A 26,992-nucleotide genomic window follows, 5' to 3' on the forward strand; every position below is an offset into this window, starting at 1 on the left:
TGAATGTAACTTAGATATTGGGTTTCACTGTGTAAAGCGCTTTGAGTCACTAGAGAAAAAGCGCTATAGAAATCGAATTCACTTCACTACAACACTAAATTGGCCCTAGTGTGTGAATGTGAGTGTGAATGTTGTCTGTCTTTCTGTGTTGGCCCTGCGATGAGGTGGCGACTTGTCCAGGGTGTACTCCGCCTTCCACCCGATTGTAGCTGAGATAGGCGCCAGCACCCCTCGCGACCCCGAAAGGGAATAAGCGGTAGAAAATGGATGGATGGATGGAAGACAATACAAGTCCGAATGACAATTCAATGATCCAGCAACTGACACAAGACAAAGCAGGTACAAATAGAAGCTGGCTGATTGGCAACAGGTGTGGCCAGGTGCCAATCAGCCGTAGCTGACTGGGAAACACAGCACTCAGGGAACAAGACAGGAAGCTGACAAAATAAGAGCACTTTACAGGAACTAAGGACAGGAAATACTAAACACAGAAGAGAAACTAAAACACAAACAAACTGTCGGTGGCAAGCCTGACAGAAGGAGGAGCAATCGTGGCAGAAGAAGGAGAGGAAACGACAGACGACAAAGATGACTAGAGCGACCAGGAGAGAGATGAGCCCCCCGCGGAAGACGCAGCCCAGGGGCGTCGCCAGACATATTTCACTGGGGCACGTGCCCCACAGTACCCCAGTTAAAATTTCACCAATAAAAAAAAAAAACGCTTCAGAGTTTTAAGTCTACATAACATAGACAACAGCGCACATACTACTTAGTATGGTAATTGATTGCTACTGTATTCACTCCACGAAACAGTGAGCACATGGCTACTTAATATGGTAATTTATTCACGTGTGGATCGAGACATCGGTTGAGAGAGAGAGAGAGAGAGGAGGGATTCAATCACTGCTGAGGTAGGTGATGTTAGCCAACAACAATTTGCTAATTACAATATTTTGATTTTGATTTGACTCAAACTGTAACTCCTAGATGGATTTAAGAAAGTTATTCGCCCGCAGCAGAGAAGAAGTGAGGAATGAGAGATGTAAGTGAAGTCCTAGCTAGCTAGGCAACATCATTGTCTTAAGTTGATGCTAAGTTAGCTAACGTTATTCCTTGTATCAAGACAAACATATTCATTTGCTGTACGAGCTGTCGGGGGAATTTCCAATGAACATGAAACATAATGTTGGTTATTGTCTGCTGGTTCTGCATCAATGTTGATTTTTAGTAAGCATGTGTGAGTTGAGTGCTTCTCAAATGGTTTATCTTCAGGAAGAAAAACATGTTTCCATATCATCAAGTCGTGAGCCAAATTTTTAAATCATTCAAGTTTATTTCACAGAAAAATAGCACAGTAGACTTATCTTGTTAATCGGTGTGACTTTGACTAAAATAATCTTGTTTTGTCACCAGAAAAATGGCTACAGCTAAAGCATCTGGTTTTGTTTCCAGAAAAAAATAGTAACATTTCTGTATTTGTTTTCAGAAAGATGGCTGAAAATATCGGGGTTTGTTGCCCCATTTAGATTTTTTTTTAAATATATTTCCATGTCTGTCCTGAGTACTCCTCCAACTTGTTAGTCGGTTTGCCTTTTGCTAAAATACTCACTAATAGTCACTAGAAAAAAGGCTAAAATAATCTGGTTTTGTTGCCACAATTTGATTTTTTTCTCCCTAAACTTTTTTTTTTTCATGCACACATCTGACTGCGACTCACTGAAAATGACACACAATCCACTTTTATGTCACGACTCAGCAGTTGGGAACCACTGGTCAACTGTATAACAGTTACTGTAATATTTCCATGTCTGTCCGGAGTGATTGACCACTTTGCAAAAATGAAAAGGAGACGTTACAGTTTACTTCTCAGAAAATGATTCCCTGAACAGACACACAACAGTTGTTGATTTATTCTACTACTATGGCTTTATTGTTTTGTGTATATTTTATAGTTTTGTGTATCTGAAATAGGATTGGCCACATTGCCATAAATGGAAATTAAATAATATAAAAGAACCCAGAGATGTAGGGGTGCTTTATTATTTGTTTTACTTTTGTAGATGTTAAATTTGCAGATGATTACTACAATATATATTTCAAAAAGTTTCATTGCTCTTCCTTTTTGCTTTTACCAGTAGCAGTTTAGAAGTCTGGAGTAGAAAAGTGCACAAGTAGGTCAAATGCATTAGTTAATTTCAGGTGGTTAATCAAAGATCCATACAACATCATCTGATATGATTTCATAGTTTAAAGCACTATTTATGTATTTTTTATGATAAATAAGTGCTAAAAATGTTTTTGTTTGCGCGCTTTGCACGCTCACATGAATTATTTGTGCCCCAGGCGTGCCCCAGTACAGTATTAGGTCTAGTGACGCCCCTGACGCAGCCACCGGCTACCGAAAGGTGCGCCGAGACCAGCAGGAAGAGAGGTTGCGCTAGAAATTGGCGCGACCGACTGGAACGAAAACTTGTTTGTTGAAATAATAAACGAGAGTCAAACCATCAAGGGTCCTTGCTACCCACACGATGACGGCTGGAGACCTGTCACATCCTCATAATTCAATTGCTATATCATGACACACTATTTGTATGTAATATGGCTTTTAATTGTTTGCAGCTCCAGACAGATTTGTTTTTGTATTTTTAGTCCAATATGGCTCTTTCAACATTTTTTGTTGCCGACCCCTGGTATAGGGTAACAGTTAACGAGGACCCCGAGTTGAAAAACTTATTCGGGTGTTACCATTTAGTGGTCAAATGTACGGAATATGTACTAAACTGTTCAATCTACTAATAAAAGTATCAATCAATCAATTAAAGTTACATTATACAGGTGTCCATCCATCCATTTTCTACCGCTTATTCCCTTTTGGGGTCGCGGGGGGCGCTGGTGCCTATCTCAGCTACAATCGGGCGGAAGGCGGTGTACACCCTGGACAAGTCGCCACCGCATCGCAGGGCCAACATTATACAGGTGTGCTAAACAGTAATGTACTTCCATCCATCCATCCATTTACTACTGCTTATTCCCTTTAGGGGTCGCGGGGGGCGCTGGCGCTTATCTCAGCTACAATCGAGTGGAAGGCGGTGTACACGCTGGACAAGTCGCCACCGCATCGCAGGGCCAACATTATACAGGTGTGCTAAACAGTAATGTACTTCCATCCATCCATCCATTTACTACCGCTTATTCCCTTTAGGGCTCGCGGGGGGCGCTGGCGCTTATCTCAGCTACAATCAGGTGGAAGGCGGTGTACACGCTGGACAAGTCGCCACCGCATCGCAGGGCCAACATTATACAGGTGTGCTAAACAGTAATGTACGTCCATCCATCCATCCATTTACTACCGCTTATTCCCTTTAGGGGTCGCGGGGGGCGCTGGCGCTTATCTCAGCTACAATCGGGCGGAAGGCGTTGTACACCCTGGACAAGTCGCCACCGCATCGCAGGGCCAACATTATACAGGTGTGCTAAACAGTAATGTACTTCCATCCATCCATCCATTTACTACCGCTTATTCCGTTTTGGGGTCGCGGGGGGGCGCTGGCGCTTATCTCAGCTACAATCGGGCGGAAGGCAGTGTACACCTTGGACAAGTCGCCACCGCATCGCAGGGCCAACATTATACAGGTGTGCTAAACAGTAATGTACTTCCATCCATCCATCCATTTACTACCGCTTATTCCCTTTTGGGGTAGCGGGGGGCGCTGGCGTTTATCTCAGCTACAATCGGGCGGAAGGCAGTGTACACCCTGGACAAGTCGCCACCGCATCGCAGGGCCAACATTTTACAGGTGTGCTAAACAGTAATGTACTTCTTTGTGCCTCAATCAGGCAAATGGTATGGTTTCACCTGAACCGAGCCAACCTTCTGCCATGGTTCCTGTCGCTTCCAACCCCTCCTCCTCCTCCTCCTCTGCCCACATGGCTTTTGTCCAAGCGAGGACGCTTTGAGAGAGGCGCGCTCGGAGAGAAGAGGTGCAGTCGCACATGGTCCACCGTCTGGAGCGCAACACATCCTGGGAATCTTTAGTAGATGCGATATTTGACTTTGCAGTCCTTGGTCCTCCTTCCAACTGTGTTTTGTGACGGTCAACCCCAATTGGCAGAGTTCTATCTTGGTAAGTCTTCAAGTTATTAAAAGTCCTTTCCTTGACTTCTCTTCTTACTTTGCTGCTATTTAACACCTTTTGAGATGTTTTGTTTCACCTGTCAACCTCTCCTTTTATTCTATTTCCATCTCCACAAGCAAGATGCATAGTTAATAAGGCATCCCGCTTGACTTCCCCACTCTCCATGTTTTATTCAGGGAGGATCGCTGCACGGCTGCATTCATTTTTTTAATTTCGTAGTTAAAGTTCACTTTTTTGGCTGGCGGAGAATCAGCGACGACATGACAGCCGAGAAGAGCGGGCCGGTGATAAACGGTAAACCGGAGGACGGTAAGGAGACGGACGGGTCCAGCTCCAGCCTGGACCGCAAGGAGTACTATGAGAGAGGCCAGTGGAACAACAAGATCGAGTTCGTGCTGTCGGTGGCCGGCGAGATCATCGGGCTCGGCAACGTCTGGAGGTTTCCGTACCTCTGCTATAAGAATGGAGGAGGTAAGGATGTTTAGGAACTAGGGGAGGGGTCGGCAACCCAAAATGTGGAAAGAGCCGTATTGGACCAAAAATACAAAAACAAAATCCGTCTAGAGCCGCAAAAATTTGAAAGCCTTGTATAAGTGTTATAATGAAGACAACACATTATGTAAGTCTCTATATTTGTTATATAAGCCTACTATACAATTGTCTTTAAAAGTCTTATATAAGTATTATAATGAAGACAACACATTATGTAAGTGTCTATATTTGTTATATTAGCCTACTATACAATTGTCTTTAAAAGTCTTATATAAGAATTATAATGAAGACAACATATGATGTGTCTATATTAGTTATATTAGCCTACTATCAAAAGGACTTTAAAAGTCTTATATAAGTGTTGTAATGAAGACAATATATTATGTAAGTGTCTATATTAGTTATATTAGCCTACTATCAAAAGGACTTTAAAAGTCTTATATACGTGCTGTAATGAAGACAATATATTATGTAAGTGTCTATATTAGTTATATTAGCCTACTATCAAAAGGACTTTAAAAGTCTTATATAAGTGTTATAATGAAGACAATATATTATGTAAGTGTCTATATTAGTTATATTAGCCTACTATCAAAAGGACTTTAAAAGTCTTGTATAAGTGTTATAATGAAGACAACATATTATGTAAGTGTCTATATTAGTTATATTAGCCTACTATCGAAATGACTTTAAAAGTCTTGTGTAAGTATTATAATGAAGACAACATATGATGTAAGTGTCTATATTTGTTATATTAGCCTACTATCAAAATGACTTTAAAAGTCTTATATAAGTGTTATAATAAAGGCAACACATGATGCAAGTGTCTATATTAGTTATATTAGCCTACTGTCAAAATGACTTTAAAAGTCTTATATGAGTGTTATAATGAAGCCAACATATTATGTAAGTGTCTATATTAGTTATATTAGTCTACTATCAAAATTACTTTAAAAGTCTTGTATAAGCGTTTTAATAAAGGAAACACATGATGCACGTGTCTATATTAGTTATATTAGCCTATCAAAATGACTTTAAAAGTCTTATGTAAGTGTTATAATGAAGGCATCAAAGGCTGACACAAATCTTTGTTGACAGAAATGTTGTATTTTAATTTACATTCCATACATTTTTGCAACATTGGAAAACATTAACATGGAGGCTTCTCACGGGATGGGATAACTTTTGGAAATTGCTGGCTCAGAATGGCCAAAGGTATAGATATGTGTGTATAAAAGTATAAGGAAACAGCAGCCTGTCTTCCTCCAATGGATTTATCACAATCTTTGCAAGCTGGGAAACGTTTGCTGTGGTCTGGAACAACATGGCACACATACAACGATCAGAAATGCAGCCAATATTACATACAGATAATGTGTCATGAGACATGCAAATATAAATTAAATACACAGAGGACATAAGTAAAGGAAATTAAATATACCTACAAACGAGGCATAATGATGGGATATGTACATAGAGCTGGCCTAAATAGCATGTTAGCATTGATTAGCTTGCAGTCATGGATTGACCAAATATGCTTGATAAGCACTCCAGCAAATCAATAAAATCAAGAACGCTCACCTTTGTGCATTCACGCACAGCATAAAATGTTTGGTGAACAAAATGAGAGAAAGGAGGGTCATAAAACATGTCTTTCTGTGGCAGCCTCGGAGAAAGTTGTTCATGTAGACAAATTTACAATGGGTTCAAGGATCGCTGTAATTAGTACGACAAAACGGTGCTTGCCAAATACTCATTAGTGAAGCGTGTATAACATAAACAGTGGGATTTTTAACAATTAGGAAGGTTTTTATCTTGTTTGCCCTCCTACAGAAAATAAATAGAAACAAAAAATATATATTTTTCTTCATCTTTTTCCATTTTCACACATCTCTGAAAGAGGTCCAGGGAGCCGCAGTTTTCTGACCCCCGTACTAGGGCGTTTTTAATGTGTGGATTTCACGCAGACTGTACATTTTTCTAGACAGCAAACTGAAACTGTATCAACAGCACATTTTCTGGTTATTACTAAGTAGTAAACTCCATGTTGCCTCATTTGCTTAGTGACCCCCCCAGCAGGTACAAGACATCGATACAACATTGATTATACATACATGTTTTCAAAACTGACTTCTAAACAACGTTGCAAAATAGTTGTTATTATAAATGGAGACAACATTGATGTCTAACGTTGGGCCATATTTCAATGGTCAAATCAAAATAACAACCTGACATTGAATAAATGACGTCAAAAAGGATGTTTTAACGTTGAATTTGTGTTTTACATAATTGGAAAACGACCAAAATTCAATGGTTAAATCAATGTCAGAACCCAACATTGCCAAAAAGCATGTTGATGCAATGTTAGGTTTGAGTTCCCCAACGTCAGGACCTAATTCAACAAGTTCTCAACAGTTTTTCAAAGTTTTGTGCCTGATTGGCCAATTAACGATTGATTGATTGATTGAAACTTTCATTACTAGATTGACCACTAAATGGTAACACCCGAATACGTTTTTCAACTTGTTTAGGTCGGGGTCCACGTTAATCAATTCATGGACTAAATTTCAATGGTCACATCAATGTAACAACCTGACATTAAATAAATGACGTCAAAAATTATGTTGTTTCGACTTTGATTTTCTGTATTAGAATATTAGTTGGAAAATGACCAAAATTCAATGGCCAAATCAACAACAGATCCCAACATTGCCAAAAAGCATGTTGATGTAACGATAGGTTTGAGTTCCCCAACGTCAGGACCTATTTCAACAACTTCTCAACAGTTTTTCAATGTTTTGTGCCTTATTGGCCAATTAACAAACTATAAATCTCAGACAATACTTATTGATCAATTTATCAAACAGTATATGTCGCAACATTCAAGAATTAAGTTGATTTATCGTAATGACTCAAGGTGGAGGCAACCATCTGCCTTGAATGGTATGTCTAACGTTGGACTAAATTTTAATGGTCAAATCAAAAATAACAACCTGACAATGGATAAATGACGTCAAAAAGGATGTTGTTTCAACATTGAATTTGAGTTTTTAGGAATATTGGAACATGACCAAAATTCAATGGTCAAATCAACATCAGAACCCAACTTTGCCAAAAAGCATGTTGATGCAATGTTAGGTTTGAGTTCCCCAACATCAGGACATAATTCAACAAGTTCTCAACAATTTTTCAATGTCTTGTGCCTGCTGGGACAATGAACCAGATATCAATCTCAGACAGGACTTATTGATCAATTTATGAAACATTATATCTCGCAACATTCAAGAATTAAGTTGATTTATCGTAATGACTCAAGGTGGAGGCAACCATCTGCCTCGAACGGTATGTCTAAATGTGGACCACATTTCTATGGTCGAATCAACATAACAACCTGGCATTGAATAAATGACGTCAAAAAGGATGTTGTTTCAACGTTGAATTTGTGTTTTAGAATATTGAAAAATGACCAAAATTCAATGGTCAAATCAACGTCAGAACCCAACATTGCCAAAAAGCATGTTGATGCAAAGTTAGGTTTGAGTTCCCCAACGTCAGGACATAATTCAACAAGTCCTCAACAGTTTCTCAATGTTTTGTGCCTGATTTTCCAATTGACCAACTATCAATGGCAGACAATACTTATTGATCAGTTTATCACACATTACATGTCACAACATTCAAGAATTAAGTTAATTTATCGTAATGACTCAAGGTGGAGGCAACCATTTGCCTCGAAACGTATGTCTAACGTTGGACCAAATTTCAATGGTCAAATCAACGTAACAACCTGACATTAAATAAATGACCTCAAAAAGGATGTTGTTTTAACGTTGAATTTGTGTTTTAGAATATTGAAAAATGACCAAAATTCAATGGTCAAATCAACCTCAGAACCCAACATTGCCAAAAAGCATGTTGATGCAAAGTTAGGTTTGAGTTCCCCAACATCAGGACATAATTCAACAAGTTCTCAACAGTTTTTAATGTCTTGTGCCTGCTGGGCCAATGAACCAGATATCAATCTCAGACAGGACTTATTGATAATTTAATCAAACATTATATGTCGCAACATTCAAGAATCAAGTTGATTTTTCGTATTGACTCAAGGTGGAGGCAACCATTTGCCTCGAAACGTATGTCTAATGTTGGACCAAATGTAAATGGTCAAATCAACGTAACAACCTGGCATTGAATAAATGACGTCAAAAAGGATGTTGTTTCAACGTTGAATTTGTGTTTTAGAATATTGAAAAATGACCAAATTTCAATTGTCAAATCAACGTCAGAACCCAACATTGCCATAAAGCATGTTGATGTAACATTAGGCTTGAGTTCCCCAACATCAGGACCTATTTCAACAACTTCTCGACAGATTTTCAATGTTTTGTGCCTGATTTGTCAATTAACAAACTATCAATCTCAGACAATACTTATTGATCAATTTACTAAACAGTATATTTCGCAACATTCAAGAATTAAGTTGATTTATCTTATAGACTCAAGGTGGAGGCAACCATCTGCCTCGAAAGGTATGTCTAACGTTGGACCAAATTTCAATGGTTTGAGTTCCCCAACATCAGGACATAATTTAACAAGTTCTCAACAGTTTCTCAATGTCTTGTGCCTGCTGGGACAATGAACCAAATATCAATCTCAGACAGGACTTATTGATCAATTTATCAAGCATTATATGTCGCAACATTCAAGACGTTAAGTTTATTTATCGTAATGACTCAAGGTGGAGGCAACCATCTGCCTCGAACGGTATGTCTAACGTTGGACCAAATTTCAATGGTCAAATCAACGTAACAACCTGACATTGAATAAATGACGTCAAAAAGGATGTTTTAACGTTGAATTTGTGTTTTACAATATTGGAAAATGACCAAAATTCAATGGTCAAATCAACGTCAGAACCCAACATTGCCAAAAAGCATGTTGATGCAACGTTAGGTTTGAGTTCCCCAACGTCAGGACATGATACAACAAGTTCTCAACAGTTTTCAATGTTTTGTGCCTGATTTGTCAATTAACAAACTATCAATCTCAGACAATACTTTTTGATCAGTTCATCAAACATTATATGTCGCAACATTCAAGAATTAAGTTGATTTATCGTATTGACTAAAGGTGGTGGCAACCATCCGCCTCGAACGGTATGTCTAACGTTGGACCAAATTTCAATGGTCAAATCAACGTAACAACCTGAGATTGATTAAATGAAGGCACGAAAGATGTTGTTTCAACGTTGAATTTGTGTTTTAGAATTTTGAAAAATGACCAAACTTCAATGATCAAATCAACGTCAGAACCCACATTGCCAAAAAGCATGTTGATGCAACGTTAGGTTTGAGTTCCCAAACATCAGGACATAATTCAACAAGTTCTCAACAGTTTTTCAATGTTTTGTGCCTGATTGGCCGATTACCCAACTATCAATCGCACACAATACTTATTGATCAGTTGATCAAACATCAAATGTCGCAACATTCAAGAATTAAGTTGATTTAATGACTCAAGGTGGAGGCAACCATCTGCCTTGAACGGTATGTCTAGCCATTAACCAAATTTCAATGGTCAAATCAACATAACAACCTGACATTGAATAAATAACGTCAAAAAGGATGTTGTTTTTAAAGTTGAATTTATGTTTAAGAATATTGGAACATGACCAAAATTCAATGGTCAAATAAACATCAGAACGCAACATTGCCAAAAAGCATGTTGATGCAATGTTAGGTTTGAGTTCCCCACCATCAGGACATAATTCAACAAGTTCTCAACAGTTTTTCAATGTCTTGTGCCTGCTGGGCCAATGAACCAGATTTCAATCTCAGACAGGACTTATTGATAAATTTATCAAACATTATATGTCGCAACATTCAAGAATTAAGTTGATTTATCGTATTGACTAAAGGTGGTGGCAACCATCTGCCTCGAACGGTATGTCTAACGTTGGACCAAATTTCAATGGTCAAATCAACGTAACAACCTGACATTGAATAAATGACATCAAAAAGGATGATTTAACGTTGAATTTGTGTTTTACAATATTGGAAAATGACCAAAATTCAATGGTCAAATCAATGTCAGAACCCAACATTGTCAAAAAGCATGTTGATGCAACGTTAGGTTTGAGTTGCCCAACGTCACGACCTAATTCAACAAGTTCTCAACAGTTTTTCAATGTTTTGGGCCTGATTGGCCAATTAACCATTGATAGTTTGATTGAAACTTTCATTACTAGATTGCACTGTTCAGTACATATTCCGTACAATTGACCACTAAATGGTCCACGTTAATCAATTCATGGACCAAATTTCAATGATCACATCAATGTAACAACCTGACATTAAATAAATGACGTCAAAAATTATGTTGTTTCAACTTCGATTTTCTGTTTTAGAATATTTGTTGGAAAATGACCAAAATTCAATGGCCAAATCAACATAGCCAAAAAGCATGTTGATGCAACGTTAGGTTTGAGTTGCCCAACGTCAGGACCTATTTCAACAAGTTCTCAACCGTTTTCCAAAGTTTTGTGCCTGATTTGTCAATTAACAAACTATCAATCTCAGACATCACTTATTGATCAATTTATCAAACATTTTAAGTCGCAACATTCAAGAATTAAGTTGATTTATCGTAATGACTCAAGGTGGAGGCAACCATCTGCCTCGAACGGTATGTCTAACGTTGGACCAAATTTCAATGGTCAAATCAACGTAACAACCTGACATTGATTAAATGAAGGCACAACAGATGTTGTTTCAACGTTGAATATGTGTTTTAGAATATTGAAAAATGACCAAACTTCAATGGTCAAATCAACGTCAGAACCCAACATTACCAAAAAGCATGTTGATGCAACGTTAGGTTTGAGTTCCCCAACATCAGGACATAATTCAACAAGTTCTCAACAGTTTCTCAATGTCTTATGCTTGCTGGGCCAATGAACCAGATATCAAACTTCAGACATGACTTATTGATCAATTTATCAAACATTAAATGTCGCAACATTCAAGAATTAAGTTGATTTATCGTAATGACTAAGGTGGAGTCAACCATCTGCCTTGAGCGGTATGTCTAACGTTGGACCAAATTTCAATGGTCAAATCAATATAACAAAATTACATTAAATAAATGACGTCAAATAGAATGTTGTTTTAATGTTGAATTTGTGTTTAAGAATATTGGAAAATGACCAAAATTCAATGGTCAAATCAACATCAGAACCCAACATTGCCAAAAAGCATGTTGATGCAATGTTAGGTTTGAGTTCCCCAACATCAGGACCTAATTCGCCAAGTTCTCAACCGTTTTTTAATGTTTTGTGCCTGATTTGTCAATTAACAAACTATCAATCTCAGACAATACTTATTGATCAATTTATCAAACATCATGTGTCACAACATTCAAGAATTAAGTTGATTTATCGTATTGACTCAAGGCGGAGGCAACCATCTGCCTCGAACGGTATGTCTAACGTTGGACCAAATTTAAATGGTCAAATCAACGCAACAACCTGACATTGAATAAATGACATCAAAAAGGATTTTGTTTCAACGTTGAATTTGTGTTTTACAATATTGGAAAATTACCAAAATTCAATGGTCAAATCAACGTCAGAACCCAACATTGCCAAAAAATGTTGATGCAATGTTAGGTTTGAGTTCCCCAACATCAGGACATAATTCAACAAGTTCTCAACAGTTGTTCGATGTCTTGTGCCTGCTGGGCCAATGAACCAGATATAAATCTCAGACAATACTTATTGATCAATTTATCAAACAATATATGTCGCAACACTCAAGAATTAAGTTGATTTATCGTAATAACTCAAGGTGAGGCAACCATCTGCCTCGAACGGTATGTCTAACGATGGACCAAATTTCAATGGTCAAATCAATATAACAACATAAATGACGTCAAAAAGGATGTTGTTTTAAATAAATAAATGGGTTGTACTTGTATAGCGCTTTTCTACCTTCAAGGTACTCAAAGCGCTTTGACACTACTTCCACATTTACCCATTCACACACACATTCACACACTGATGGAGGGAGTTGCCATGCAAGGCGCCAACCAGCACCCATCAGGAGCAAGGGTGAAGTGTCTTGCTCAGGACACAACGGACGTGACGAAGTTGGTACTAGGTGGGATTTAAACCAGGGACCCTCGGGTTGCGCACGGCCACTCTCCCACTGCGCCACGCCGTCCCTGATTTAACGTTGAATTGGTGTTTTAGAATATTGGAAAATGACCAAAATTCAATGGCCAAATCAACGTCAGAACCCAACATTGCCAAAAAACATGTTGATGCAACGTTAGGTTTGAGTTGCCCAACGTCAAGTTCTCAACAGTTGATCAATGTTTTGTAACTGATTCGTCAATTAACAAACTATCAATCGCAGACAATACTTATTGATCAATTTATCAAACGGTATATGTCGCAACATTCAAAAATTAAGTTATTTTATCATTTTGACTAAAGGTGGTGGCAACCATCTGCCTCGGACGGTAAAACTAAACCTTGAGATAGGGGTGTTCTGAGAGACCAATGCACATAACAAGAGACAACATAATAGTACTTACAGTAATAATACAACATTGTGTTTGGTATTGTAGCCTTACCTGCTACTGGAATGTCTTCTTATAGACCCAATTTGAGTACCCTTAAGCTCGAAGTTACTTTTTCTATCTTTTCCAGCTCCCAAGCCCTATTCCCAAACAATAAATGTGTCATTTAGGCAGTGATTGTGGTACAGTTTGGTATTAATGGTGCATCACAAGTGCTTGTTTGGGTAGAACTCTGTATTCCTGCTTTTGTACTATTACACTTGGCTTTTATAGCTTGGAAACACACTTGTATCTTTATGGTTCAAAAGGTAGGACAACTGTTTTTCCATTTTGGACAAAGATTCCCGAGTGGCAACATTGTTAAGTTGAGTTAAAGTACCAATGATTGTCACACACCATCTAGGTGTGGCGAAATTATTCTCTGCATTTGACCCATCACTCTTGATCACCCCCTGGGAGGTGAGGGGAGCAGTGAGCAGCAGCCTGGGAATCTTTTTCGGTGATTTAACCCCCAATTCCAACCCTTGATGCTGAGTGCCAAACAGGGAAGTAATGAGTACCATTTTTATAGTCTTTGGTAAGACTTGGCCGGGGTTTGAACTCACAACCTACCGATTTCAGGGCGAACACACAATATTGTGGTTTCTTTGCTCAGAATCACTAAGGATGCTTTTTCTCGTCAAGGTGCTTTCTTTGTTCCGTACGTCATCTTCTTCGTGTGCTGCGGGATCCCCGTCTTTTTCCTGGAGACCGCCCTCGGCCAGTTCACCAGCGAGGGAGGCATCACCTGCTGGAGGAAAGTCTGCCCCCTGTTTGAAGGTAAGACGATTCTCAGACAATTTCAACGTGAGTCATGTGATAATTACAGTATTTTCTGGACTATAAGACCCACTTAAAATCCTTTTTTTTCCCCCTCAAAACCCGATGTGCCTAATATACGGAATAGTTCTGGATTTGCTTACCGACCTCGAAGCAATTTTATTTGGGACATGGTGTAATTATTTGTGACCAGTAGATGGCAGTCAAACATAAGAGATACATGTACACTGCACTACGATGGCAATATGACTCAAGTAAACAACACCAACATTGTGTTTGTTCCATTGAAAATATAGAACATTACACGTGGCGCTGACAAATCTATCAAAATGTTTTAGTACAACTTTGGTAAGCTATGAAGCCGCACAGCTTGATGGACTGTCGGCGCATTAAACATAGTAGATGGCAGTCACACATAAAAAAACGTGTAGACTGCAGTATGATGGCAGTCATACATAAATAGATATGTGTGGACTTCAATATGACTCGAGTAAACAAAATCAACATTTTATATATTCCATTGAAAATATAGAACATTACACATGGCGTATAAACATCTATCAAAATTATTTAGTACGACTTTGGTAAGCTATGAAGCCACACCGCAGGATGGATTGATTGTACTGTGCTACAACATACGAGTATTATTATGGTGTGTGTATAAGGTAAGACATATTATCTGCCATTTTGTTTCGCAATATTATGCAAAAGCAACATTTCTTACCTTATGGTACCTGCTGATCTGTACTTGGGATCTGCATGAATCCTGAAAAATTGTGTGAGTCTGCCTTTAGTCTATAAGCTTCTTCTTTTTCTCGATCTACTTGTAATGGGACTTTCATTCTCCACTGTTGCCATTTGGAATATAAAGCAATGTAAAGTTCTTACTTATATCTGTCAGTAAACTCGCCATGAAAGTGCTAAAACATACCGACGTAGTGATTTTACATTATTCACCCAAAGAACTTTTGTTACTAGAGAGTTACGGTCGGACGGTTTTTCACGGGACGCATTTCCGACCTTGTTGTTGTTTCCGAATGAGGAGCTGCTGCTCCGTTGTTGATTGAAGTAAAGTCTGAATGTCATTAAAACAGTTAGCTGCCATCTTTTGACACTTCTTCCACTCCCGTCCTTGCACGCTACACCGCTACAACAGAGATGGCGGGGAGAAGACGCTGTCCGGAAGCGACTGTCAGAAAACGACTTGAAGATGATCCGTAAAACATAATCTATGCAACATTTTGACCAAAGAACCACCATTACACGTTATGTAGACCAAAAGGAAGTGTTTTCAACATAGAAAAAAAAATAAAAATAACATGACTCCCTATGGTCCGGAAAATACAGTATGTTAACTGTTTGCATTTTCAGGCATCGGCTACGCGACCCAGGTGATCGAAGCTCATCTAAACGTCTACTATGTAGTCATCCTCGCCTGGGCCATCTTCTACCTCTTTAACTGCTTCACCACAGAGCTGCCGTGGGCTGGCTGTGGCCACTACTGGAACACTGGTGAGACAGAGGAGGTTCTTTGCGCACGTTTGCATGACTAAACCAATGACTTGAACATGCATTTACAGAGAACTGTGTTGACTTCTATGGAGAGAATGCCACCAACATTACCAATCCCAATGCAACATCTCCTGTTATTGAATTCTGGGAGTGAGTACTTTTTTCTTCTTTATTAGGCTCCCTGGATTTGAAATTTGATTGCAAGATTTTCCATCCTATGACAGTCTCTTTTTTTGTTAGCTCTCCAAAGCCTTTACGTACCGATTCCAAGCTTGACAGCTTTAGGAATGGGTGCCAAATTCGCAAATGTATTGAAATCGACCAAATCCTAATGGTCCTAACGGGCACCGATTTACATAAATCCTACGCATGACGTCACGTTCAGTTAGGTAAAACTCGTTATAGGGCCTGCGGTAATTGTCGCCTTTGTACTATTTGCTAGTGGCAACCATAAAAGGTAATAATGATAACCACAGTAAAACGCTTCATAGTTAATATTATGTTTTACAAACCCTGTTTCCATATGAGTTTGGAAATTGTGTTAGATGTAAATATAAACAGAATACAATGATTTGCAAATACTTTTCAACCCATATTCAGTTGAATATGCTACAAAGACAACATATTTGATGTTCATACAGATAAACATTTTTTTTGTTTTTTGCAAATAATCATTAACTTTAGAATTTGATGCCAGCAACACGAGACAAAGAAGTTGGGAAAGGGGGCAATGAATACTGATAAAGTTGAGGAATGCTCATCAAACACTTATTTGGAACATCCCACAGGTGTGCAGGCAAATTGGGAGCAGGTGGGTACCATGATTGGGTATAAAAACAGCTTCCCAAAAAATGCTCAGTCTTTCACAAGAAAGGATGGGGTGAGGTACACCCCTTTGTCCACAACTGCGTGAGCAAATAGTCAAACAGTTTAAGAACAACGTTTCTCAAAGTGCAATTGCAAGAAATTTAGAGATTTCAACATCTATGGTCCATAATATCAGAGAATCTGGAGAAATCACTCCGCGTAAACCAACATTGAATGACCGTGACCTTCAATCCTTCAGACGGCACTGTATCAAAAACCGACATTCAATCTCTAAAGGATATCACCACAGTTTATATTTACATCCAACTCATATGGAAACAGGGTTTGTAAATCAAAACGACTGAACGACTGTGATTGACAACTGCACATTGACTACCACAGGAATTTGTTAAAGCTGGAGGCATCTCAAACGTATTTTAATGCAATGATCATGTCTCGTTTTTATTTTTGTATAACATGTTGGTCCCAGGCAACCAACATGACACTGAGGCCATTGGAAACTTTGTACAAACAATTGCTGAAATACCTTGACGAAAAACCACAACACCACCATCGCTGTTAAGTTCACCAAAAATATAGATTATTAAATTTTGATAACATTCGAATATTATTATCAATTCGAATGGCCCATCGAACACTGCACCAGCGCCACTCAAGCACTTTGTCCAGTTTATATCTGCTGTGGCAACTAGAAACACACAAGACTCCACCAAGGGGGCAGTGTGGCGTACCCAGACGAAAAACGTCTTTTGCACAATCAGCCTTTTCATATAAAGCGATAAAGGAATGGAACCACCTCACAACAAACTTAACAAGTCTAACAGACTATTCTTCATTCACAATTGAAGTTAAAACGTGGTTTTGGAATAATCAAAGCTGCCTACAGAGGTGGGCACTATGTATTAATATTTATGCATGGTAACATTTTGTTGTAAGTTATGAGGTGTGTCTATTAAAATCGTGGTTGTTTTTTTTTACAAATGATGACAAATGTGTACAAGAGCATGTATTGTCTATGTGTTATGATGTAAAGGAGGGGTGGTTATAATGTATAATAAGCATCTGTCAATGAGAGGGCATTTTCTGACTTTTATTAAAATCAGAAACAATTATATAGTAATAAAAAAAATGAATAGAATATGAAAATAAAAAAATATGAATTGTCAAGTTCAAACACAGATGACATCTATTAAACAAGACAAGAAGCAAGGAATTAAACAGACACATAATTCAATTCAGCTCAATTGAGGAGAGACGTCTGGGCTGTACTCTTGTACAATCTTCAACACGCTCTGGCGAAAGACTCTACGCGTCTTCATTTATTTGGACTTTTCCTGATTACATGGCAACAGCTGTTTCTAAGGGGCGGAGGTCGTAAACAGACATTACCTTTGATTACAACCATCGCCTTTGATTAAAAAAAAGTTCAAAGAAAAGGTCGGTTCAAAGAAAAGGTCGTAAAACAGTTCAAAGAAGAGGTCGCCCGGAGGGGAGTCAGGTCCTGCATCCTCTTCACTTTGTAGATCTCGGGTCAAAACAATATATTTCTGTTGATTACAATACATCAAAGAAACAGAACACAGTCATCTTGCTTCCCAGCCTACACAGTTTCTTTTGTGATAGATTAGATACAATTATTCTAACATGAATAAAGATTTTTTTTTTACACGGATTACAACGTGTAAAAACAAAACACATACAAAGAGGTTTAACAAAAAAATAACTGCACCGAAGTTATTATAATCAGCTCATTTTCAAATGTGTCAATAAAATAATTGATTTTATCATTAAAAATATTTTCAAATTTTTAACGCACACAATCGGTAACACTGAGTAACGGTATCGATTCCCAGGCAGTGGGAATTTACCGTATCAGTTTAAATGTGAAAAGGTACACACAAAAAAAGGCTGGGTTATTTTTATAACCCAATTTATGGTTTTGCGAGTGTTGGGTTAAATGTTGGAGTTATTTTAAGAGCAATTCATTTTTTGGATTATAAAGGTATTATTTTAACTAAATGTCTGGGTTTTCAAAACAATGAATCATTGTTGGGTTGTTTTTCAATGAGTAACGCAAAAAATGTACTTTTTTCTTGAAAATGATTTTATTAAAAATTAATATCATTAACATAATTTACAATCACACTACTAAAACTACTATTTTAATACAATGCAATTTTTGTAAAAGAAAATCCACTCATAACTAATTTTTGAGTCTATTTTAATGGAATGAAAATCATTTTAATCGGTAGTTGGGAAGGAGTAGGACAAACCAGCAGTAACATTTAGCATTTCTAACAAACTATTGGGTCAAGGATCACTAAATTGCGCGACCCAATAGTTGGGTTTGGAATAACCCAACATTGTAGTGAGCATAATTCAGCTTTTGTGTTAAATAAATTCAACCCAAGAGTTGGGTTAGGAATCAACCATCATTGAGTTACCATAACTCATCTTTTGAGTTGAATAATTCACCCAATAGTTTGGTTGGGAATAACCCAACATTTTTTAGTGTGTACACACTAAAACATACTTGGTTTTTTCGATAACCCATTTTATGAGTTGTGAGCGTTGCGTTAAATTTTGCAGTTACTTTTATGAAGAGCAATCCATTTTTGGGGGGTTATAAGGGTATTATTTTAACTACATTTCTTGGATTTTTAAAATTATGAAACATTTTTGGGTTGTTTTTCAATGAGTAACGCATTTTTGGGTAAAAGGCTTTTTTTTTAATTAAAAAGTTACTTTTTTCTTGGAAGGATTAATCTCATTAACATTTTTTACAATCACACATATTATGTACATGAACATTTTTGAGCATGCTGTATTGAACTAATATGACCATACACAGCAATTTGTGTAAAAAAAAACAACATTACTCATATCTTGATTTTGATTAAATTTTAATGGAATACAATTAATTTTGATGGGTATTTGGGAAGGAGTCAGACAAACCAGCATTTATCATTTTTAACCAACTATTGGGTCAAAGATCGCTAAATTGTGCAACTCAATAGTTTGGTTTGGAATAACCCAACATCTTAGTGAGCATAAGTCAGCTTTTGTGTTAAATATATTCAACCCAATAGTTGGGTTGTGAATCAACTAACATTAAGTTATCATAACTCAACTTTTTAGTTAAATAATTCAATGCAAAAGTCGGGTTGAAAAAATTAACCCAAAAATGTTGAGTTAAAATAACTCAAGTAAGGGGTTTGACCTTTTTCTGGAAGAGCAATTGGGTTAAAATTGGGTTATTTTTTAACCCAACATGTTTTAGTGTGTACACACAAAAAATGGTTTTTTTTTTCAACCCAAATGTTTTTAGTGTGTACACACTAAAAAAACGTAGGGTTCATTTTTAATATGTACACACTAAAACATGTTAGGTTAAAATAAATAACCCAATTTTAACCCAACTGCTGGTTCAGAAAAACCCTTATTTGAATTTTTTTAACTCAACTTTTTGGGTTAATTTTTTCAACCCAACTTTTGCGTTGATTTATTTAACCAACAAGTTTAGTTACTCATTGAAAAAACAACCCAACAAATGGTTCATAGTTTAGAAAACCCAGAAATTGAGGTAAATTTATACCCTGATTACCCAAAAAATGGCTTGCTCTTCATAAGTATAACTCAAAAATTTAACCCAACACTCGCAACTCATAAATTGGGCTATGAGAATAACCCAGCATGTTTTAGTGTACGCATCATACCCATGATATTGTTGAAAATCAGAGAGACTTCACGCTCAGTCAGTCCCACTGACCCCCTCAACCACTCAACTCATAATAATTAGTTAGCTCTTTTCAATGTTGTCGGCAGACTCCGCTCGGCCAGCCGTCTCCCAGCTGGACCCATGAGTGTGGCAGAAGATCAACTTTTGTCAGCAGGCGGTGCTGACCACACTTCCATTCTGGCTGCCATTTGCTGTGCTTACACCAAGAGGCCACGTTTGACTCTAGCTAGTCAATTTACATTCTGGATCATTTTTATCCAAATGAACGACGTAAGAAGGACTCACCTTGGCAGACTTGGTAACAAACAATGAAGATGACTAATTTTGGACACATGAGGATTCACAACCTTATATTTTTGAAGCTGAACATACTGAGGATGAACTGCTGCTTCTAGAAGTCAGCACAAAATGAGGGTGAAATGGTGCAGATGGAAGACGAGAGAGTGAGGTCGCTGTGACTTGAAGCTGTAAATGTGGAACTTGAAGCCAAGCTATTTCAACAAAAATGTAGTGCTTACCCAAATAAACCGGAAATTACATACCAGACCTGCTGGACCAAACGCACAACTGTGGGCTAATACTTTACAGATACTGTAATATGATATTCATGTTATCGGCAAAAATGTCAACCCTTGTAACCTTTGCCAGTGCAACCCTTCTAAAACCAAAAGCTTGTGGTCATGAAAACATTGAAACATTATCAGCGTGAGGAAAGCATGTAGTGAAAAAAGTTAACCAGAAAAATATCTCGTTTACACATTTGAATGCTTGATATACTCCAAGTAATTGGCTTATATAGCGTCTTGTGTGCAGTCCTCGGCAGTTTCGGGTCCTAAATGGCTGTTAAAGTGTACCAACTTGTCAGAATACATCCTCAGGTGGGATGCATTATGTAGAATAAAACTTACAAGGTGCAAGGAAGCAAGGAAGCAGCAGACCACTCGATAGTGCTTTTACAATGTAGCGAGTAACACACCTGGACTGCCAGAGCATAAGAAGATGGAGCATGAGCATTGCAGTGTACTATAATACTTTAATCTGAAGCCCTTAATGTGGAACTGCACTTTTTTGGAATTTTGCCTTTCTTTCACAATCATTATAAAAGACATTATGACAAATCATATTATAGATATCAACCAAAAATGGTTGATGAAATATATATATATATATATATATATATATATATATATATATATATATATATATATACAAACCCCGTTTCCATATGAGTTGGAAAATTGTTTTAGATGTAAAAATAAATGGAATACAATGATTTACAAATCCTTTTCAACCCATATTCAATATTGAATGCATTACAAATACAAAATATTTGATGTTAAAACTCATAAACTTTTTTATTTATTTTTTTTGCAAATAATCATTAACTTAGAATTTCATCCATCCATCCATTTTCTACCGCTTATTCCCTTTTGGGGTCGCGGGGGGCGCTGGCGCCTATCTCAGCTACAATCGGGCGGAAGGCGGGGTACACCCCGGACAAGTCGCCACCTCATCGCAGTAGAATTTCATCATTTTGTTATTTTCCTCTTTGTTCTGGAGGACACCACGTTTTCTGTTTCCAAATATAATTTGAAATGTGGACTCGTTAGACCACAGAACACCTTTCCACTTTGCATCAGTCCATCTTAGATGAGCTCGGGCCCAGCCAAGCCGGCGGCGTTTCAGGATATTGTTGATAAATGGGTTTGGCTTTGCATAGCAGAGCTTTAACTTGCACTTACAGATGTAGCGACCAACTGTAGTTACTGACAGTGGTTTTATGAAGTGTTCCTGAGCCCATGTGGTGATATCCTTTGATATCCTTTGATGTCGGTTTTTGATGCAGTACCGCCTGAGGGGTCAAAAGTCCGTAATATCATCGCTTACGTGCAGTGATTTCTCCAAATTATCTGAACTTTTTGATAATTTTATGGACCGTAGATGGTAAAATCCCTAAATTCCTTGCAATAGCTCGTTGAGAAATGTTGTTCTAAAACTGTTCGACAATTTGCTTACAAAGTGGTGACCCTCGCCCCATCCTTGTTTTTTGAATTACTTAACATTTCATGGAAGCTGCTTTTATACCCAATCATGGCACCCACCTGTTCCCAATTAGACTGCACACCTGTGGGATGTTCCATATAAGCGTTTGAGGAGCATTCCAAAACTTTATCAGTATTTATTGCCACCTTTCCCAACTTCTTTGTCACGTGTTGCTGGCATCAAATTCTAAAGTTAACGATTATTTACAACAGTAAAAAATGTTTATCAGTTTGAACATCAAATATGTTGTCTTTGTAGCATATTCAACTGATTATGGGTTGAAAATGATTTGCAAATCATTGTATTCCGTTTATATTTACATCTAACACAATTTCCCAACTCATATGGAAACGGGGTGTGTATATATATATATATATATATATATATATATAAATATATATATATATATATAATGCGGCCCCCCGAGTCAAAAAGTTTGGGGACCCCTGGTCTAATGTCAGCATTGTTTGAACGGCGAGTCATCACTCCTTGCTTTGCCCTTGCAGACGGCGAGTATTGAAGATATCGGATGGTATCGAACACATGGGTGGGATGCGCTGGGAGCTGGCTATGTGTTTGGCCCTGGCCTGGTTTATCTGCTACTTCTGCATCTGGAAGGGACCTAAGTCGACCGGCAAGGTGAGACAGAATCTTCTTCCTACAAACCTTCCTCTGAATGGTTTACACCGGGGTAATCAAAAGTATCGATACTTCGATGCCAGGTTCATACCAATGCTCAAAAAATAAATTGATTGATTTGGCCCTTCTTGCGTATAAATAAATTCTAATGGAAGTGTGTCAGCGCAGCATAACTGTAGGTATGGCATAACTACGATTCAAAATACTCCTCATACATGCACCATACATGTAAGCAGTAATCAAATAGAAGCCGTCATGAAAGTATTTGCAGCACGAGTGAGAGTGGGCATCCGCCAGCACAAGCCCAGGAATTGTGTAACCCAACCAAGACAACACAGCTTAGAGACACTCTACTCCTCTGTTGCTTGGGAACACTTTGAACGCCCCTGCTTTTTTCTTTATTTCACCAGGAAGGCTAAGTGTTGCCTGGGGGCCATTTGCTGGACATTTTTTTTTATATAATGTATTTTTCGGACTATAAGGGGCACTTAAAATCCTTAATTTTCTCAAAACTTGATGGTGGGCCTTTTAACCAGGTGCGCCTAATGTACGGAATATTTTTGGTTGTGCTTACCGACCTCAAACCCCGATGTGCCTAATATACGGAATAATTCTGGATTTGCTGACCGACCTCGAAGCTATTTTATTTGGTACATGTTGAAATGATAAGTGTGACCAGTAGATGGCAGTCAAACATAAGAGATATGTGTAGACTGCAGTATGATGGCAGTCATACATAAAGAGATACGTGTAGACTGCAATATAACTCAAGGAATTGTGTAACCCTAACAAGACAACACAGCTTAGAGACACTCTACTCCTCTGTTGTTTGGCAACACTTTGAACGCCACTGCTTTTTTATTTATTTCACCAGGAAGGCTAAGTGTTGCCACCAGGAAGGCTAAGTGTTGCCTGGGGGCCATTTGCTGGACATTTTTTTTTTATATATAATGTATTTTTCGGACTACAAGGGGCACTTAAAATCCTTAATTTTCTCAAAACTTGATGGTGGGCCTTTTAACCAGGTGCGCCTAATGTACGGCATATTTTTGGTTGTGCTTACCGACCTCAAACCCCGATGTGCCTAATATACGGAATAATTCTGGATTTGCTTACCGACCTCGAAGCTATTGTATTTGGTACATGGTGAAATGATAAGTGTGACCAGTAGATGGCAGTCAAACATAAGAGATATGTGTAGACTGCAGTATGATGGCAGTCATACATAAAGAGATACGTGTAGACTGCAATATAACTCAAGGAATTGTGTAGCCCTAACAAGACAACATAGCTTAGAGACACTCTACGCTTCTGTTGTTTGGCAACACTTTGAACGCCCCTGCTTTTTTATTTATTTCACCAGGAAGGCTAAGTGTTGCCTGGGGGCCATTTGCTGGACATTTATTTTTATATAATGTATTTTTCGGACTATAAGGCGCACTTAAAATCCTTAATTTTCTCAAAACTTGATGGTGGGCCTTTTAACCAGGTGCGCCTAATGTACGGAATATTTTTGGTTGTGCTTACCGACCTCAAACCCCGATGTGCCTAATATACGGAATAATTCTGGATTTGCTGACCGACCTCGAAGCAATTTTTTTGGTACATGTTGAAATTATAAGTGTGACCAGTAGATGGCAGTCAAACATAAGAGATATGTGTAGACTGCAGTATGATGGCAGTCATACATAAAGAGATACGTGTAGACTGCAATATAACTCAAGGAATTGTGTAACCCTAACAAGACAACACAGCTTAGAGACACTCTACTCCTCTGTTGTTTGGCAACACTTTGAACGCCACTGCTTTTTTATTTATTTCACCAGGAAGCTAAGTGTTGCCACCAGGAAGGCTAAGTGTTGCCTGGGGGCCATTTGCTGGACATTTTTTTTTTTATATAATGTATTTTTCGGACTACAAGGGGCACTTAAAATCCTTAATTTTCTCAAAACTTGATGGTGGGCCTTTTAACCAGGTGCGCCTAATGTACGGCATATTTTTGGTTGTGCTTACCGACCTCAAACCCCGATGTGCCTAATATACGGAATAATTCTGGATTTGCTTACCGACCTCGAAGCTATTTTATTTGGTACATGGTGAAATGATAAGTGTGACCAGTAGATGGCAGTCAAACATAAGAGATATGTGTAGACTGCAGTATAATGGCAGTCATACATAAAGAGATACGTGTAGACTGCAATATAACTCAAGGAATTGTGTAGCCCTAACAGGACAACATAGCTTAGAGACACTCTACGCTTCTGTTGTTTGGCAACACTTTGAACGCCCCTGCTTTTTTATTTATTTCACCAGGAAGGCTAAGTGTTGCCTAGGGGCCATTTGCTGGACATTTATTTTTATATAATGTATTTTTCGGACTATAAGGCGCACTTAAAATCCTTAATTTTCTCAAAACTTGATGGTGGGCCTTTTAACCAGCTGCGCCTAATGTACGGAACATTTTGGTTGTGCTTACCGACCTCAAACCCCGATGTGCCTAATATACGGAATAATTCTGGATTTGCTTACCGACCTCGAAGCTATTTTATTTGGTACATGGTGAAATGATAAGTGTGACCAGTAGATGGCAGTCAAACATAAGAGATATGTGTAGACTGCAGTATAATGGCAGTCATACATAAAGAGATACGTGTAGACTGCAATATAACTCAAGGAATTGTGTAGCCCTAACAAGACAACACAGCTTAGAGACACTCTACTCTTCTGTTGTTTGGCAACACTTTGAACGCCCCTGCTTTTTTATTTATTTCACCAGGAAGGCTAAGTGTTGCCTGGGGGCCATTTGCTGGACATTTTTTTTTAATATAATGTATTTTTCGGACTATAAGGCGCACTTAAAATCCTTAATTTTCTCAAAACTTGATGGTGGGCCTTTTAACCAGGTGCGCCTAATGTACGGAATATTTTTGGTTGTGCTTACCGACCTCAAACCCCGATGTGCCTAATATACGGAATAATTCTGGATTTGCTTACCGACCTCGAAGCTATTTTATTTGGTACATGTTGAAATGATAAGTGTGACCAGTAGATGGCAGTCAAACATAAGAGATATGTGTAGACTGCAGTATGATGGCAGTCATACATAAAGAGATACGTGTAGACTGCAATATAACTCAAGGAATTGTGTAGCCCAACCAAGACAACACAGCTTGGAGACACTCTACTCTTCTGTTGTTTGGCAACACTTTGAACGCCCCTGCTTTTTTATTTATTTCACCAGGAAGGCTAAGTGTTGCCTGGGGGCCATTTACCGGGCAGTTTTTATTTTATTTTATATACCTTATTTTTCGGACTATAAGGCGCACTTAAAATCCTTAATTTTCTCAAAACTTGATGGTGGGCTTTTTAACCAGGTGCGCCTTATGTACGGAATATTTTTGGTTGGGCTTACCGACCTCAAAGCTATTGTATTTGGTACATGGTGAAATGATTAGTGTGACCAGTAGATGGCAGTCAAACATAAGAGATACGTGTAGACTGCAGTATGATGGCAGTCATACATAAAGAGATACGTGTAGACTGCAATATGACTTAAGTAAACAACACCAACATTTTATCTGTTCCATTGAAAATATAAAACATTACACATGGTGTGTAAAAATCTATCAAAATGTTTTAGTACGACTTTGGTAAGCTATGAAGCCACACCGCTTAATGGGTTGTACTGTGTTTCAACATACGAGTATTATTATGGTGTGTGTTTAAGGTAAGACATATTATCTGACGTTTTGTTTTGAACATTATGCAAAGAAAACTTTTCTTACCCTCTGGTACATGCTGATCTGTATTTGGGATCTGCATAAGTCCGCCTTTCTAGTCCGTGCCCGGTAGTCGATAAGCTTCTTGTTTCTCTCTATCTTCTTGTTATAGGATTTTCATCCTCCACTGTTGCCATTTGTAATATAAAGTATTATAAAGTTCTTACTTATATCTGTCGATAAACTCGCCATTAAATCGCTAAAACATACCGGTGTAGTGAGTTTAAATTATTCACCCAAAGAACTTTAGTTATTAGAGTTCCGGTCGGACGGTTTTCCACAGGACACATTTCCGGCGTTGTTGTTGCACTAGTGAGCCACGGACGAGGAAATGCTGCTCCGTAATTGCTTGAAGTAAAAAGGAGAAAAGACGTTGACGAAGGTGAGCCACGTATTAAGACCACCTACAAAACGTTGGATTTGGA

General features: G+C 38.2%; 1 protein-coding gene across 1 annotated transcript in view; it reads left to right on the forward strand.

Annotated features, from left to right (window-relative positions):
- Positions 1-3,971: 3,971 nt before the first annotated feature.
- Positions 3,972-26,992, forward strand: part of slc6a11b (solute carrier family 6 member 11b) — a 94,529-nt gene continuing 71,508 nt past the window's right edge. Inside the window, exons 1-6 of the mRNA XM_061888072.1 lie at positions 3,972-4,124; positions 4,313-4,607; positions 13,893-14,027; positions 15,399-15,539; positions 15,608-15,689; positions 22,656-22,788. Coding sequence (XP_061744056.1) covers positions 4,397-4,607; positions 13,893-14,027; positions 15,399-15,539; positions 15,608-15,689; positions 22,656-22,788 — 702 coding nt within the window. The 5' untranslated portion in view covers positions 3,972-4,124; positions 4,313-4,396. The remainder of the gene's footprint in view (positions 4,125-4,312; positions 4,608-13,892; positions 14,028-15,398; positions 15,540-15,607; positions 15,690-22,655; positions 22,789-26,992) is intronic.

The sequence above is a fragment of the Nerophis ophidion genome, linkage group LG02, assembly GCF_033978795.1.
Source record: "Nerophis ophidion isolate RoL-2023_Sa linkage group LG02, RoL_Noph_v1.0, whole genome shotgun sequence".
NCBI lineage: Eukaryota > Metazoa > Chordata > Actinopteri > Syngnathiformes > Syngnathidae > Nerophis > Nerophis ophidion.